The sequence below is a fragment of the Pinus tabuliformis genome, chromosome 6, assembly GCF_031772625.1.
Source record: "Pinus tabuliformis cultivar Carrire ecotype Pingquan chromosome 6, CPIR1, whole genome shotgun sequence".
Classification (NCBI taxonomy): Eukaryota; Viridiplantae; Streptophyta; class Pinopsida; order Pinales; family Pinaceae; genus Pinus; species Pinus tabuliformis.
Genome location: NC_142292.1, coordinates 525,326,492 through 525,342,870, shown reverse-complemented (window position 1 = coordinate 525,342,870; position 16,379 = coordinate 525,326,492). Strand labels below are relative to the sequence as shown.

Sequence of the window (16,379 nt, the reverse complement as noted above, 5' to 3'; positions counted from 1 at the left end):
CATATACACTATAATCCTCCCGATGGTTCTGTTTGCTTCCTCCAATGGCTCTGACTGCTTTGTGCTCTATTTGCTCCTCCAATGGCTCTGTCTGCTCTGTGCTCTGTTAGCTCCTCTGGTGGCTCTGTCTGCTTTGTGCTCTATTAGTTCCTCTGGTGGCTCTGTCTGCTCCTCTTGGCTCCATCTGTGCCTCTTGGCTCTTCTTGGCTCTGTTTCCTCCTCGAATATTGCCATATTGACATCAATGACAATCTATGTCCAACAATCTCCCCCTTTGTTATTGATGGCAATATTCTTCTGCTCTCCCCCTTTGACATCAATGGCAAAGGAATGCATACAGACTCCCCATGTCAAACTGCTCCCCCCGTCCTGCTACTGAACTTGAGTGATGATAAAGAGATAACCCCCATCTTTTGATGCAGATGTTCGAATGCTTCTCGAGGAAGAGGTTTTGTGAAAATATCAACTATCTACTCCTTAGCACTGATATATTCTAGGACAATGTTTTGTTCAGCTACTTGCTCACAGAGGAAATGATACTTGATTGGTATGTGTTTGGTCCTTGAGTGCATCACTGGATTTTTGTTGGGACTGATAGCACGTGTGTTGTCACAATAGATGGTAATCGGTTGATCTGTACATATGTCGACATCTTTTAGAGCTTCCTTCATCCATAGTATTTGAGTACAACAGTCTGTTGCAACTATATACTCGGCTTCGGCTATAGATAATGATATGGATGACTATTTTTTGCTGAGCCATGATACTAAATAGTCTCCTAGGAAGAATGCATTTCCACTAGTACTTTTCCGATCATCTACACTTCCAGCCCAATCAGCATCGGTGTATGTAGTTGCAATCAGTGTTGAGCTCTTAGGGTAACAAAGACCGAAATCGGGAGTTCCTTTCAGATATTTGAGAATTCTTTTTACAGCTAATAAGTGGGATTGTTTGAGAGCAGATTGAAATCTTCCCACCATTCCTACTGCTTGCATTATGTCTGGTCTTGTAGCTGTTAAGTATAGAAGGGCTCCAATTATTGACCTGTAATGAGTTGCATCTACTAGAGGGGAGTCATCATCTTTGCACAATTTGCAGTTTGTGGTCATAGGTGTGCTCATGGGTGCATAGTCCTCCATTCCATATCTTTTCAGCATGTATTTTAGATATTTGGTTTGAGATATACAAAATCCTACTCTAGTTTGAGATACTTGAAGTCCAAGGAAGTGAGACAGCCCTCCTCTCATTGACATCTCAAACTCTTTTGACATGTTTTGAGAAAATTCATGGCTTATTTCATCATTATTGCTAGCAAAAATCAAATCATCGACATAAACAAGAGTAACTAGTAACTTACCTTCATCTGTCTTTATGTATAGATTACTTCCAGCCACTCCCTTTTTGAAGCCTTGTTGTTGTAAATAGTGATCCAATCTTGCATACCAAGCTCTAGGAGCTTTTTTCAACCCATATAAAGCCTTTTTCAACTTACAGACTAAGTCCTTTCCTTCTGTTAGTTGAAACCCTTCTGGTTGTTCCATGTAGACTTCTTCCTTGAGTTCCCCATTTAGAAATGTTGATTTCACGTCCATTTGATAGATTTTGAATCCCTTTGAGCAAGAAAATACCAAGAATATCCTAATAGCTTCAATACGAGCTACTGGTGCAAATGTCTCTTCAAAGTCAATTCCTTCAATTTGTGAATAGCCTTTGTAAACAAGCCTTGCCTTGTTTCTGATAACCTGTCCTTCTTCATTCAATATATTTTTGAACACCCATTTGGTTCCTATTATGTTTTTGTCCTTTGGACGAGGCACCAACTCCCACGTCTCGTTCTTCTCAATTTGGGACATTTCTTCTTCCATGGCTTTTACCCAATGAGGATCCTTACTTGCTTCTGCAAATGTTTTTGGTTCTATCATAGATAGAAGAGAAATAACGTTTCTCTTTGGTGTAATGGTCATCCTTCTTCGGGTTTGCATCCCTTCATCTCTATTACCAATAATTTGCTCTTTTGGATTTTTCTGGATAAACTTCATCTTTGAAGGGGTATGAGGTGGTTCTTTCTCCTCTTCTTCTTCTTCCTCATCTATTTCTTCTTCTTCAGGTTCTTCTTCTTTAGATTCTTCTTCTTCAATGAGAAGATCATCTTCATGTTCTTCAATTTATTTTTCTGGAAGGTCTTCATCAATCTTTACATCAATGCTTTCCACTATTTTCTTCAGTTGAAAATTGTAGCACTTGTAAGCCTTGCTCTATGTAGAGTACCCAAGAAATATCCCTTCATCAACCCGAGAATCAAACTTTCCTAGTGAGCCATCATTGATTTTTATGAAGCACTTGCTTCCAAAGATCTTGAAGTACTTCACTGAAGCAGGTCTTCCTTTCCATAACTCATAAGGAGTTTTTTCACAGTTTAGTCTTAATTGAGTTCGACTCAATGTATAGACAGTTGTCCCTACTGCTTCTCTCAAGAATTTTGGCTGCAAGTCTGCTGCTAATGACATTGTTCTTTCCATTTCTTGGACTGTTCGGTTTCTTCTTTCAACTACCCCATTTTGTTGAGGTGTTCTGACAGCAGAGAATTCCCTTTTAATTCCATGAATATTACAGAACTCACTAAACTCGTTTGATGTGAATTCTCCCCCTCTATCTATTCTGAGGCACTTAATTTTTAAATCTTTTTCATTTTCTACAAGGGATTTTAAATTCTTAAAACACTCAAAAGTTTCAGATTTATACTTTATAAAATATATCCATATCATTCTAGAATAGTCATCAACAAATAACACAAAGTACCTTTCTCCTTGGAGTGTCTGATTTCTAGTTGGTCCACACAAATCAGCATGGATGATCTCCAAGGGCTTTGATGTAGAGAGCTCCTTTGTCTTGTGGTTGGTTATGGTTTGCTTTCCATGTTGACATGGACCACATACTCCTTGATTTGGTTTGAACAGCCTTGGGATGTCTCGTACAACTCTAATCTTGTTGATATTGATCAGATTTTCGAAGCTTGTATGTCCAAGTCGCTTGTGCCATAACCAACTTTCATCTCTCTGACTTAGGTAGCATTTATTTTCTTGAATCTTGTTCAAAATGTAAATGTTGTCTGGTGTTCTAACCCCTTTCGCCACAAGTTCCCCTGAGGAAGAGTTCCTTATTTCACAGTCTTTGGTGCCAAAGACAACCATATGTCCTTGATCACAGATTTGGCTGACACTCAAGAGATTGTGTTTGAGCCTGTCTACTAGCAAAGCATCTTGAGCTTTTCCTTTTCCATTGATCAGAGTAACAGTTCCTTTTCCCGCAATTCTGGCAGATCAAATTCCAAAGGACACATTCCCTTCCTTTTTGCTCAATGAGACAAACTTCCTTTTGTCTCCTGTCATGTGTCTGGAGCACCCACTATCAACAAACCAATGATTTCCATTATTTTGAGCATATAGAGCCAGGCCGCATTTATCCATGTTGGAATTCTTACTACTCTTCTTTCTTCCTTTGAGTGGGCAGTTTTGTTCGTAGTGTCTGTTATTGTAGCAAAATGAGCAAATCAGATCAAATTTGGTCAAGGGATCAAATGAATTGAAGGTTTTGATTTGTCCCTGCCTTTTGGGGGCATATGAATTGATTATTCGATCCTTTAGCTTTGGCGTTTCACTTCTGCAATCCATGCAATGTCTGGCTTTATGACTGAAGTTTTTACAGTGAAAACAGTGTCCAAGAAAGATGGTTTTGTACCTGTTGAAGCAGCCACGGTTTGAGTCGATTTCCTTCCTGGGAATTACTCCTGCCTCATTCTTTGGATTTGAGATGGGCCCTTGGTGGAATACAGGTTTGTATTTGTTGTAGTATCCATGATTCGACTCCACATTCTTCTTTGGAGTAATTCTCTCTTCATTCTTTGGATCTGGGATGCGATTTTGATAACATACTTTTTCTTCTTTTGGATTGCAGGAAAGTGCATTGGCATAGCTTTTCGCACTATTCTTAGTGCTTGAGGATTCTCCTTTAAAACCTATTCCAGACTTGTCATGTTGAGGTTTTTGACTTTTTAGAATAGTCTCAAGTATTTGAGAGCTTTTACAGCCCTTTTTAATTTGCTCCAACTCCTTTCTCAGAGACACTATTTCGGCTTCACGTTCTTCGCAAGTCTCTTCTTTTTCTTTTAGCTTTGCTTCCAAGAGATCTTCTCTCCTTATTTCCTCATTTTCCCCTTTGAGAGAAATGATTTTATTCCATAGTTTCTCATTTTCTTCAATGGCACTTAATAGTTCATCTACATTTCCTTCCAGCCCTGAGTCATCGTCATTTGTGAATGCCATGAATAATGTTTCTTGGATTTCATCACGGTCACTTTCCTCATCTGATTTCTTTTTGATGACCATAAACTCATCCTCATCAGACTCATCTTGCTTAGAGAAGAAGTTCTTCTTATTGAAACCTTTCTTTTTGTGTGCCATTCTTTTAGAATTTCCTTCATCATCACTATCATGTTTATGAGGACATTTTGCTGCATAATGACCTATTTTTCCACACTTAAAACAGATAAGAGGGTACTTGCCTTTAAGCTTAGATCCTTTCTTCAGTGTTTGTACAAATTGAGCCAATTCGGATTCCACATCGGACTCATCACTACAGTCATTCCTTTCTTTCCCCTTCTTTGAATTTGAAGCCTTGAATGCTCTTTGGAGCTTGGGCCACCTTTCCTCATCTCATAGGCAGTGAGGATTTGATGGAGTTCATACATCTTGAGGGTATCTAGATCCTTTGCTTCTTCTATGGCGCTTATTTTGGAGTCAAATCTGTCTGGAAGAGATCTTAATACCTTTTGAACAATGGTACTTTCTTCAATTTTTTCGTCCAATCCTTTAAGGGAGTTGACCACTTCAGCTACTCACAGGAAGTATGCTACAATATCTTTTTCATCTTCCATCCTCAGACTTTCAAATTTTCTTCTGTGAGTTTGAATCTTTGCCTTCTTGACTTTTGAGTCTCCATCGTATAAGCCAACTAGCTTATCCCACATTTCTTTGGCAAAGTTACAGTTCATGAATTTTATAAACTCGGAATCAGTGATTCCGCTAGTGATGGAGTTCAAGGCATTTGCATTTGCAATGTAGGCTTTCCTCTCGTCTTGATATGTTGGAAGAGTGGTAGGCATATGGTACTCATTTTGAACAAAGTGCCAGACTTCAGGTCCAAGGGGCATTAAGTAGTAGGTCATTCTCTTTTTCCAGAAACCAAAAGCACATATATAGGTATGGAACACAGAAATAGATAGCTAGAATTAATGCTTTTATTAACACAAAACAATGCAATGAAATAAATACAATATATATATATATATATATATATATATATATATATATATATATATAACTAGTTGCAATTAGTTGCCAAGCTCCAACTTGGACTTCATTGAGGCTCCAACCTGCAGAGCACCAACTCTATCTTGCAATAGTTCTACACGTAGGAGCACCAACTCCCAAGGATTTCAATCATGTTTAGTTTTGAGGCTCCAACCCAAACCTGAAATAAACTGTTCTGCTGCCATTCTCTGCTCCCAAGCCTGCTGAGCTTCTGCTTTTCTCCTATTCTCTTGCTTCTCTGGCCTCTCCTGCCTCTTGCTCGTTCTTCGGGTTCCTCTCTCTAAGATTATGCATTCATCAATCTCACTTCACCTTGTTTTTCTGTTTTTATGTGCCTGACCTTTGGCTTCCTTCCGCTGGCTTTTCGGCTTCCTCAACGCTCGCTTTATCCTTCGGGCTTTCTCAACGCTCACTCTTTAGCCATTGTAGTTTCCACTGCACTCACCTAGCCTCTTCGGTTTCCCGGCTTTCTGCTTCCTATGTCTCTTCGGCTTCCCAATACTCCATAGACACGTTCAAGAGGAAGAGCGAACAAAATACAAAGAGAATGTTGCATATTAAAACAAAACTATACCAGAGAAGGCCTTTTTTAATAATAATATTTATACACTCGAATTTTATATTTTTCGAAGGATTTCATTGGAGCGGTTGTACTAACAGGGAGGTCCCATACGCCTCGTCACAATCGCAATCATGCATTCCTGAAGGTCTTTAATAAGTCATGCCCTGTTGCATAACCGATGGCCGATTCCCCTGCTCCGATTGACCGGATGCGATATGGTATTAAACTATAGTTAATATACCCATCGGGTCCACAGCCTTATCGCAGTCGGCGCTTCCAGTGTCGCAAGGCTTTAGGGCTTGCGATATGCGACGGATGCGATAATATATTAAGTCATATTACAATGTCGCAGCGGGTCCACATACTTTATCGCAATCGGAGGTTTTAATGTGGCAGGGTGATGGCGCATAACCGAACTGTCGATTAGCGTTGTCGCCGATATACATATATATGTCGATATATATATATCTGAGTTCTGCTCCCGATGGTGTATTCTGCCTACATATACACTATAATCCTCCCAATGGCTTTGTTTGCTTCCTGCAATGGCTCTGACTGCTCTATGCTCTATTTGCTCCTCCAATGGCTCTGTCTGCTCTGTGCTCTGTTAGCTCCTCTGGTGGCTCTGTCTACTCTGTGCTCTGTTAGTTCCTCTGGTGGCTCTGTCTGCTCCTCTTGGCTTCGTCTGCTTCTCTTGGCTCTGTCTGCTCCTCTTGGCTCTGTCTGCTCCTCTTGGCTCCATTTGCTCCTCGAATATTGCCATATTGACATCAATGACAATTTGTGTCCAACATGACCAACCAAGTTAACCAATCAATATCCAATCAAATAAAAGCATAAAAGTCAAATATGGTCAAATAACAGTTCTACAATTTTTAGTCAAAGTCAACAATAGGCAACACAGCCCTTACCAATTCACAGTCAATGGTCAAATCAAAACCAAAATGTTTGGTCAACCAATCAAATAATGCAGCCTCTTTTGCTCAATCAAATTCAGTTAAAATAGTCCAAAGAAAGTGCCTCAAAATTTGGTCAATGTCAAAGTCAACCCTGTGGAAACACTAGTTTCAAATTTGTGGTCAATGTTGGTCAAAGCGTCTAGAAAATTTTGGTCTTCTCTATCCTTAATTCACTCTCCAAGAACAAACCCAAAAACCAAGTAAAATCACCCACATTCAACAATGGTCAAAGGTGGCAAAATAGAAAGTCAACACGGTCAACAAAAATGTCCTCTCTCTTGTTCACATGTGTGAACTCAGACCCTACAATTTTAGACCAAATTGAACCAACGAAAAAGAAATCAATATGTGATGTGATGCACTAACCAGTAGCGCTAACTCTTTGGCGGAATGCCTATAGATTTGGCTTTCAAAAATGGGTAAGTCACCTTTTCAGGAATTGTCAAGTTAGGTGATTTGGAGTGTGTGGCTCCATCAAAACAAAGTTATTTTTTAGGGTTGGTGCTCGTCACAAACTCTTGTTATTTCGTAGAAAAAGTATACTTTTCATGGCAAGGAAGTTAATAGAATGGTTAATAGATTTAGAAGACCAATTACTCTACAAGTTGTTGGCTAGTTTTTTTATGCGGTGAGCTTTGGCTCCAATAATCATTGTGGAACAAGGGCCTCATATTATAAGAATGAAGTTCATTGGTTTGTGCTATGTTTGGGATGTCGTACAGAGACAACTAGTTTTGCACAACTCTTAATTCTATGGAGTATTTTGTTTTTCGTGAAGCAGAAATGGAGAAATCGGATTCACCTATTTGGAGATTCACAAATGGTTGTGAAATGGTTCAATGGGGAGGTTGTGTTGAATGGAGCATTGTTGTTTCCCTATCAATTGAAAACCTGGAATCTTCAAGAATTTTATGAGGAAGTTGTTGTTTATCATATGCAAAGAGAATTTAATGGGAAAGCAAACTTTTGTTCCAAAGAAGCGGTACATCTTTCGGTGGGTTGAAGGCTCCTTGGTAGACACTTTTGTGTCACAATCTTTCTAGTTGTTAGTGATTGTGTTTTTGGATTATGATCATTGTGAACTAGTTCTCGGTTGTTGATTTTTCTCCTGTGAGGGATCTGAACTATTGAGAGATTTGTTGAGAGATATTTGTATATTTGGAAACATTTATGTATACTTTGATTCATTAATGAATAGAAAGTATATGATTTTTTCGTGGGAAGAAAAGGAAATAAAAAATTAAAAAATTCTTAGTAACATTACTTGGGTAGCTTTATATCCTAATTATTATATAGTGACTTCATGGCCAGTTCATCCGTATGGTCATACAATTTATTATTGGAAAGCAATGGTGGAGCATTTAACAAATCTATCCACTTATTGAAATTTCCCACAATGGCGACATCCCCACTAGAAACCAAAAGTTAATGAAAAATTTTCCATCTATACATATATGACTGAGGAGTTGGAACTATCATGTAATGTTATATCTTATATAGCTTCGTTTTGTGTATTGTCTAGATGTCTAACCTCTGTTAGCTTGATGAGTTTCTATATTTATGGCTTGGAATTGATGAATTCTATGTATTGTTTGGAGACATGATAGGCTACTAATTGATGTGTGTATGACTTCATACACATGTGATATGTTTTGATTGATGACTGAGACATCATCTATATTCATGTTTATGGAACCAATTAGAATGCATAGAATGATGTTGATATGGTTGCTTATGTGATGATGTAATCATATGATAATAAATTACTTCTGACATTGTTGTGCAAATGTGGGTTATAGAAGGTGAGATAGACCTAGAGATATTATGGATGGATCTCATTATTGTTGACTAGGTTGAAGGTCACAAAACTTGATTAACTACACGTCTCATGATTTTATATGAGAATTGGAACATTAAGGAACCATATGACATGATTGCAAATGTTATATGTGAATGTTGTGGAAGCATGATTGAGTTCATATAAATTTCATGTGATGATATTTTTTATTTTGTTATATTTATCACAATACTAAGCTTCTTTACCTTTTAAGTCATTAAAACTATTTAAGGATGATTCTTTCAAAGATTTTCAAGCATAGAAATAAAATCCTACAGTGGTCCAGATCATATCACTAATTGATTGGCATCCATCTTGATGCTTTCAGAGTTAAAAAAGTGGAGGAATCATCTCACAGGACCATTTTTACTGGCAAACAAGTTTGGCAAATTGGGGTTTGAAACCCTTTGAAAGAAAATTGAATAATCAAACAGTTTCTTAGGGGGGATAAAACTTTGTTTCTTAAGTGTAGAACCTTTTTGCATTATTCTACACACAAATACCTTTCCAATGACACAAGAATAGCCTCAATAAGAGCCTATATGCTAAATTTATGCCACTAAGAATTTGACCTTCCCATTTTAACCACCATAATTTCGGAGGATGCCACGTCAACCCCATTATTCATGGAAAAGGGGATAGCCACGTGATCATGATGAAGAAGACTCAAAAAGAGTCAATATTATAACGCTAGTTAAGAGTTGAAGGGGTTACTCCTGACCACTAGTAGGCCATCAGTGTGTGTTATAATCGGGCCACTACAAGGAAAAGGGGTTACATTCTATTTGAGCGCATTTTGTTCCATATATGAGTAGAATACCAATGAGTGGATAGGGAGAGAGAAAATAGACAAGATTTGTGCATTGTACCATCCCATGGGCCATAGGCCTCACTTCTTTGTAATTACATCCATTTCCATTCAAATAAAGAAAGAATAATAGCCCCACCTTCGAACTAGGTTTTCTCTCGAAAGGATTTCCTAAGTTACCTCATGTTAATTTGTGGTTTGTGGGTTTTATTTCGTTGATCTCTATTTTCTAGATATTTTATCTACTACATACACAAACATAACATAGTAATTAACAAATCCAGAAATTTAAGGAGAAATTAACCCCCACAGTGTAGATTTTATATTTTAAGCATAATTTTTATCAAATATGGTGTGACGAATTATCCAATGGAATATACATGGCAGTTTACAGATCATATTGATATCAAAGAAAGTTATTTAGGTATATTGATAAGAGTTGTAAGGGATTAATATTGACTAAGCCAAAAGCCATAAACCCTAGCCATGGTCGATGAATTTGTTAATAGCCCTCAAGATCCCATAGAGAAGAGGTTTGTGCAACTAGAACCACAAGTCATAAATATAAATCATAATGTGAGCCTATTGGAAATATGAAGAGGGGGGTGAATCATTATTTCTTTACAATTGCTATATTATGCCAGTTAAGATTAATAGATAAACCATAACACAAAATTTACAACAAGAAAAATAATTTTATTAATGGAAATTATGAGGACTCTTATCCTCTAACAAACAATCAAACTCCAACATGTACAATAAAACTTTAGCTCTTTCAGAGATCAACCTTGAATGAGGACTCCAATCCTCAAATATTAATCCAGGCTCCAACCTGGCCTCAACGAGGCTCCAACCTCCTTTGAGGACTCTAATCCTCAAAATCAATCCAATCTCCAACCTGGTTTCTTACAAGGCTCTAACCATGTGCGATGACTCTAATCTTCTAGGGCTCCAATCCTCTCAATTCAGTTCAATTCTTCAAGGTGGCTTCAATTCTTGCTTCAAGACTTCCAAAAGCTTCTTCAACAAGTCTTGAAGGATGTCTTCAACAAAGCTCCAATAATGCTTTAAGGGTAGCTTCAACAATGCTTCAAGGATGTCGTCAAGGAAACTACTTCAAGAGGTTGCTTCAACAAGGCCTCAAAGACTGCACCACTAACTGTCTCAAGATTACACTCGAGATTGCTTTAATGATGACTCCAAGTTCACTTCAAATTTGCTCCAGACTACTCCAAAAATGTTTCAAGAATGATTCCAAAACAAATTAAAAAACTATTTTTCAAGTCTACATCAAGGGTTCAGAATGTCTCCAAAGTTTGTTCCAAAGTCTACAGCGTCTGCTACAAAACATATCACAAGTTATGCTTCAAATCGCCATATGTATGTTTTCTCATTATCAAGGGGTTTATCATAGATACATTTTATTTTTCCAAAAGGGTTAACAAGATCTGTTACCAAGAGGTTTCTTCAAAGGATTTCAAGTATACTCAACAGATCTTCAACAAGGCTACTTCAACAGGGCTTCAAGTCTTCAACAAGATCTTCAATAATGCTTCAGCCAAGGTCTTCTATGAATGCTCCATGAATGTCTACTCCTACAATGCTCAAAAGGGTGTTCAACTATGCTTCAAGTACAAGAGAGAGGCTTCAAAAATCCAAGTCCAGAATAGACTTCGCTCCTAATCCTTTGTTCCTAAGGAGATTGCATATGCGTTTAATCAACTCAACTCTCAGAATACGACCAAGACACAAGTCATAAGAATTACAGTAAAATTTTAGTCAGATCTTCTATCCACAATTAAGGAGTATTGTTCAGGTCACAGGTTTGAAACAGAGAATAATGTTACAGGTTCGAAAACAGTGTTTTGCCTCCAGTCTGAATACAGAGTTTTTCCTCAGGTCAAAATACAATATTTTGCCCAGAGGAGGGCTTGATTAGCTGAATCAAATCAAGTTGTTGTACATGTATTTCCTCAATTGGCCCATTATCCCAGGATGGGAACTCAAATAGGTTTTGAATATCTTAAAGATGACCTGATTTGATTGGGCAGAATCTGTTGTCATTTTTTGTGAGATTGGTTATATTTTGCTTGCGATAATTTAACATTAATAACCTAGCAGTGTGTTCATTCAGTAGATCTATAATCAGCTAGATCAATGGATTGTTGGGCTCCAGGTTTGTAGGAGAATTAACATATGTTGAACCATTTGCATATATTTATGTGTAATATAATTTGTAAGACCACAAACAAAATAAACTCAATGCCCTCTCACATTACCTTTAAAGCATAATATGTTTGATAGAGAATGTTAAGTTTGTCATCCATTCATAAATTAAGGCCTCCTTTAAGAACCTGGGAAGTCAATCAAAATTCTCCAGAATTTCTGCTCCGGAGACCTTCAAAGGATACAGTGCAAAGCAACAATAAATATTGTCTTATCTAAAATTATGAGGAAAGAAAACCTGAGCGTTCTAGCAATATACTTCACTTCTCCTCTACACTTTATATGCACCTGATCGATGAATTTTCTTCCTTCTACTAATAACGCTATTAACTATTTCCAGTCAGAAACTTGTTCTCCAAAATTGACAGTCAAAAGCAACAGAAGAAAGAAAACCTTTTGAATAATCTTCTATTTCCCACATAAACTCACATGGTTAGTGAAGTAATACCTGATAGAATTATCAGTGTGGGTAACAAAAAAAGTTTGTTTCAAGCACATAAACAAAAGTGAATTCTCCACCTCTGCCAGAGTAACTCTTAAGTGGTTTCCACTACATGCCACAAGAAGATTTTGTTGCCTCTACACTTCAAAATCTGCTTGACATGTACTCAATAAGATGTTGATCAAGTTCAAAATGCCGTGCAAGTAGCTCCTGCATGTTGAAAAACTAGTTAGCTATCTGCAATTGAATAATAAAATTTCCTACAGCAGTTCAGGAACAGAACCAGAGGAAAGTAAAATATTCTAGCAGTCAGTTGGCTCAGTTCTCAAGCACTAGAAACACAAATTTTTAGAAACATTAAAATGCTACAAGATTCATCATTCATTTTCAATTTTTGGAATGCTGGGTTTCAATGAGAAAATATAGAAAAACAAAGTTCCGCTGTTTACAAGGGGAAAATGATAATTTGACCTTTGATTTTTGTATAATGGTTTTCAGTTATGCAAATGCTACAGAAGTACCATCAATCTGCAGCTTGAATAGCGAAGTGAATCATAAGTAGGAAAATCTAACAACAGTAGACTTGTTTAGTACTTACTTCTTCTGTGTTTGAATTAATGAAAACGGTGTTTCAAAAAGTTTTGGTGATTAAGAATCACAAAACGTAATCACAAGTAAACCAGGATAGAAGCCTGTATAATGCTGCTTACACTTAATCCCTTAACTAAACTATTGGAGCATGAATACAATGGTACGGTAAAAAATTAGACTCCAAAAGCCTAGTGTCATAAATATGTAAAAACTATATTTGCATATTGTTGATTCTAGAATGATGAGTGCTGACCATGCATATGTCAACATTTCCAAGAAGCAAAGTATATAGCAGTGGATAAAAAAATTAAGTCATTGTCATCACTGTAATCCCAAATTCTGCAAAATTATTGTTAAAATGATTCTACCATGACTATTAAGCCATGTAACAACATCTAAGTAAGCCTTTGATTCTTAACAAAAAGTTTCACTCTAGGGAGTTTTTTAACCTCCCTAATTATTTGTGTTTCTAAACACAAATAATTAGCAGAGTTTTTCTCCCAAGCATCCCCCAAAGCTAGAGTGGAATTCTCTGGTAAGGTCTTAGGTGAGTCCTAGTGTTATCAAGTCTGTATTTTTATCATACTAGATCATGTGTCTTGTGTCGCAAAATTTGGTTGAGTCTAAGAGGTTGTGTCTATTGTAAAATTCCCCTTCTATGGGTAATTGTTGTAATATCTTGATGTAAAAGTGTTGTCTAGAAATATTTTTGGTGAATGGTTACTCATAGTTAGACACCATTGCCAAAATATCTTTAGACCCATTTAGAGCTAAGTTTCACTGAAACAGATATGAAAACGGGGTTTGAAAAGGATACGGCGAATTTTCAAAAAATCCAGATACGATACGGCAAAGAAACAACATATATATATATATATGAGACAAAATAAAACTTTCATATTACCATTCATCTTTTAGAATCTAGATTCTATATTTAAAAATACATAATCATCATCATGAATTCCACATAAACAAATCATCATCACCAATTCAGCATAAACATTGTCATCATCATTAGAGATTATTATAACATTCAACATATCATCAAGTTTTTGTTTCCAATTTCAATCATCAACATCATCACCAAAATTAATAATGCTAAATGCACACTACATAGTACAAATTACAAAATTGAACTATGACTGGCAGTCTACTATCATATGACATATTATGGTATTCAATGTCCATTGTTCAAAAGTTTAAAACATCATCATAAATTACATTTACATATCATCAAATATGTTTTCATCCATGTAATTAAGATTCACATCATCATTTGGATCCTCTCCATGAGTGGGAGCATCGCTGCCATGTCCACTTGAAGATGCAATTATTGGTGCCTCCTCATCAAACAAAATCATATGAGACATGGCATTCAACATCATATCCAAGTCAGGAAACTCTAGAAACAGATCCAAAACCCTTAAAAATGCCCGAAATATTTCAAAAATAGGATCCTGTGTTTCCAAAAAAACGGAAACGCTTCAGAATTAGGATCCCGCGTTTCCAAAAAACTGAAATGTTTCCGTGTCGTTTCCATGTCGTTTCTGTGTCGTATCATACCCATTTCCGTTTTCGAAACACCGAAAAAAGTTTCTGGGGTTTGGGAGTGACATTTTCGATAACATAGATTTAGAGGGTGGTAATTTTGTTTGTTTCATTTGGAATTAAAGGGTCCATTGCGGAAAAAGATGTCACTATTGCTATCTCACCTGCCGAAAATAAAAATTATATAACGCCTAAAATCACAAACCAATTAATGATCCCGGAGTCAAATATAATCGAAAAATTAGACTATTTTGGCAATAAAAAATATGACCTAACCAATTTACAGTTAAACATTGAGGACTGTACATTTATATCGCACTTCTCAGTTCAAACCCTATGGAGTGATCAACATGACATTATTTTGGGTTAACTCTGGATGGAAACCCTTGGTTCCTTCGTCCTGAATACGAAAAAGAATTTTTTGACATTTTCTTACAAAAAGAAAAAAATAACACTACAGGATGTCAGCGTAAAGCCAAACTCAGTAACACCAGAAGACATCCAAGATATTTCAAAAGTAATTTTTCAAGAAGGTAAAAAAGTACTACAAAATATGCAAAATAAAATTGACAAAATCACTGCTGATAGAGATGAAGAAGTTTTGTGACTTACGGATCATAGCGAAAATTTACTAACACAAATTAAAAAGCTTAAGAAGGACAAGAAGTCATTAAAAGACAAGTTAGAACATTGTATTCAAGAGGAAGTATCGAAGTCGCCAGTCGTAACATCCCCAGTTGAAGATAAAGAAACAAATACTAAATCTGCGGGAGGTGAGTCGGTGTATGATGCTTCCCGAAGCCGCATTTCAGCTGATCAAAAATCGACCCTCCGCTCTTGGGTTCTCTCCTCACCCGTAGCAGTTCCCAAGATCTCTGGGGAGTGCTCGGTTGTTCCTGCACCTCTTCCCAAGCAGCCGGCTCCAGGCAGCTCGTTGAACTCTCCTTCTGTTTGCGGTCATGGGCCTGCCCCTTCTTTTGTTTGTGCAGAAGTTTCTGATGGCTCTCGCGTGGCTTATCCCCTTGCTCCTGCTGATCAGCCTGTCATCCAGAAATCTGACGAGTCGGAGCTTCCTCATTCGAATGCTCAGGTTTCGATGGCAGCAATCAGGTCTATCTGCGCTCTGGGTCCTGGGTTCGCGGCTCCGTCAGGCTCCCCAATTGAGCTCAGATGCAGTGGTGAGGCTTCAGACCGGAGTGATGGTTCTGTCACTCCCTCACGCGGTCCAGATGTATTACAGAACTCAGCGCGGTTGTCCCCGATTCACCCTATACGCTGCTGCTCGATCAACCGATGTATGGATGTTGTTGACCAGGGAGATGGTCCGGTTTTACATCCACGTGATCTGCATGGCTCGATCGGCCTGATTAATGGCGCGGTTGATCAGAAGGATGATAGTCCTCTGGTTCATTGTCTGCTTCAGGACCGAAGCTGTGCTGTTGATGACCGGCTAGGAGGTTCGATCTCGGCTTCATATGAGCCTGATCGATCTCAAATATCCGCGTGCCAATGGCAGTCGGTCAGCAATGGATGGTCTGGCGTTAACGATCATAACCCCTTGAGTTTTTATAATAACCATTATAATAACAATTTTGATGGTATTATTAATCATAATAATTCACATAAGTTTAATAATATTTGTAATAATAGGAGTTATAATATTATTAATAATAATATTACCCATGAGAATAATAATAATGGTATGGATAATATTTGTTCCGGGGTTAATAATGATAATTACATTAGTATTAATAACCACACTAATAATAATAATAATAATAAGAGCTTATATAATAAGAATAATAATAATAGCATTGTAGATAATTTTTGTTCTGATAATAATAATAATACCAATTTTTATGATACTAATAATAATAATTTACCCCAAGATGGCAAGGAATCTCTTAACATTAACAGCCATGTTTCTGATAACCATAACAATAAGGTTTTTGGTGGGGATCCTGTTATTCTTCCCCCTTCTTCCGGGAATAATAAAGTTATTAACCTTTCTAGCTTCTCTTTCTCCCCTTCTGTTTT

At 37.2% G+C, this 16,379-nt stretch overlaps 1 protein-coding gene across 3 annotated transcripts in view; it reads right to left on the bottom strand.

Annotated features, from left to right (window-relative positions):
- Positions 1-11,789: 11,789 nt before the first annotated feature.
- The window catches only part of LOC149259601 (Thioredoxin superfamily protein), a 197,490-nt gene continuing 192,900 nt past the window's right edge, over positions 11,790-16,379 (bottom strand). For 2 of the 3 annotated variants that reach the window (XM_089418821.1, XM_089418811.1), the window contains exon 10: positions 11,790-12,413. In XM_089418821.1, coding sequence (XP_089274947.1) covers positions 12,348-12,413 — 66 coding nt within the window. In that variant the 3' untranslated portion in view covers positions 11,790-12,347. The remainder of the gene's footprint in view (positions 12,414-16,379) is intronic. The other variant, XM_089418818.1, reaches the window with a different exon arrangement.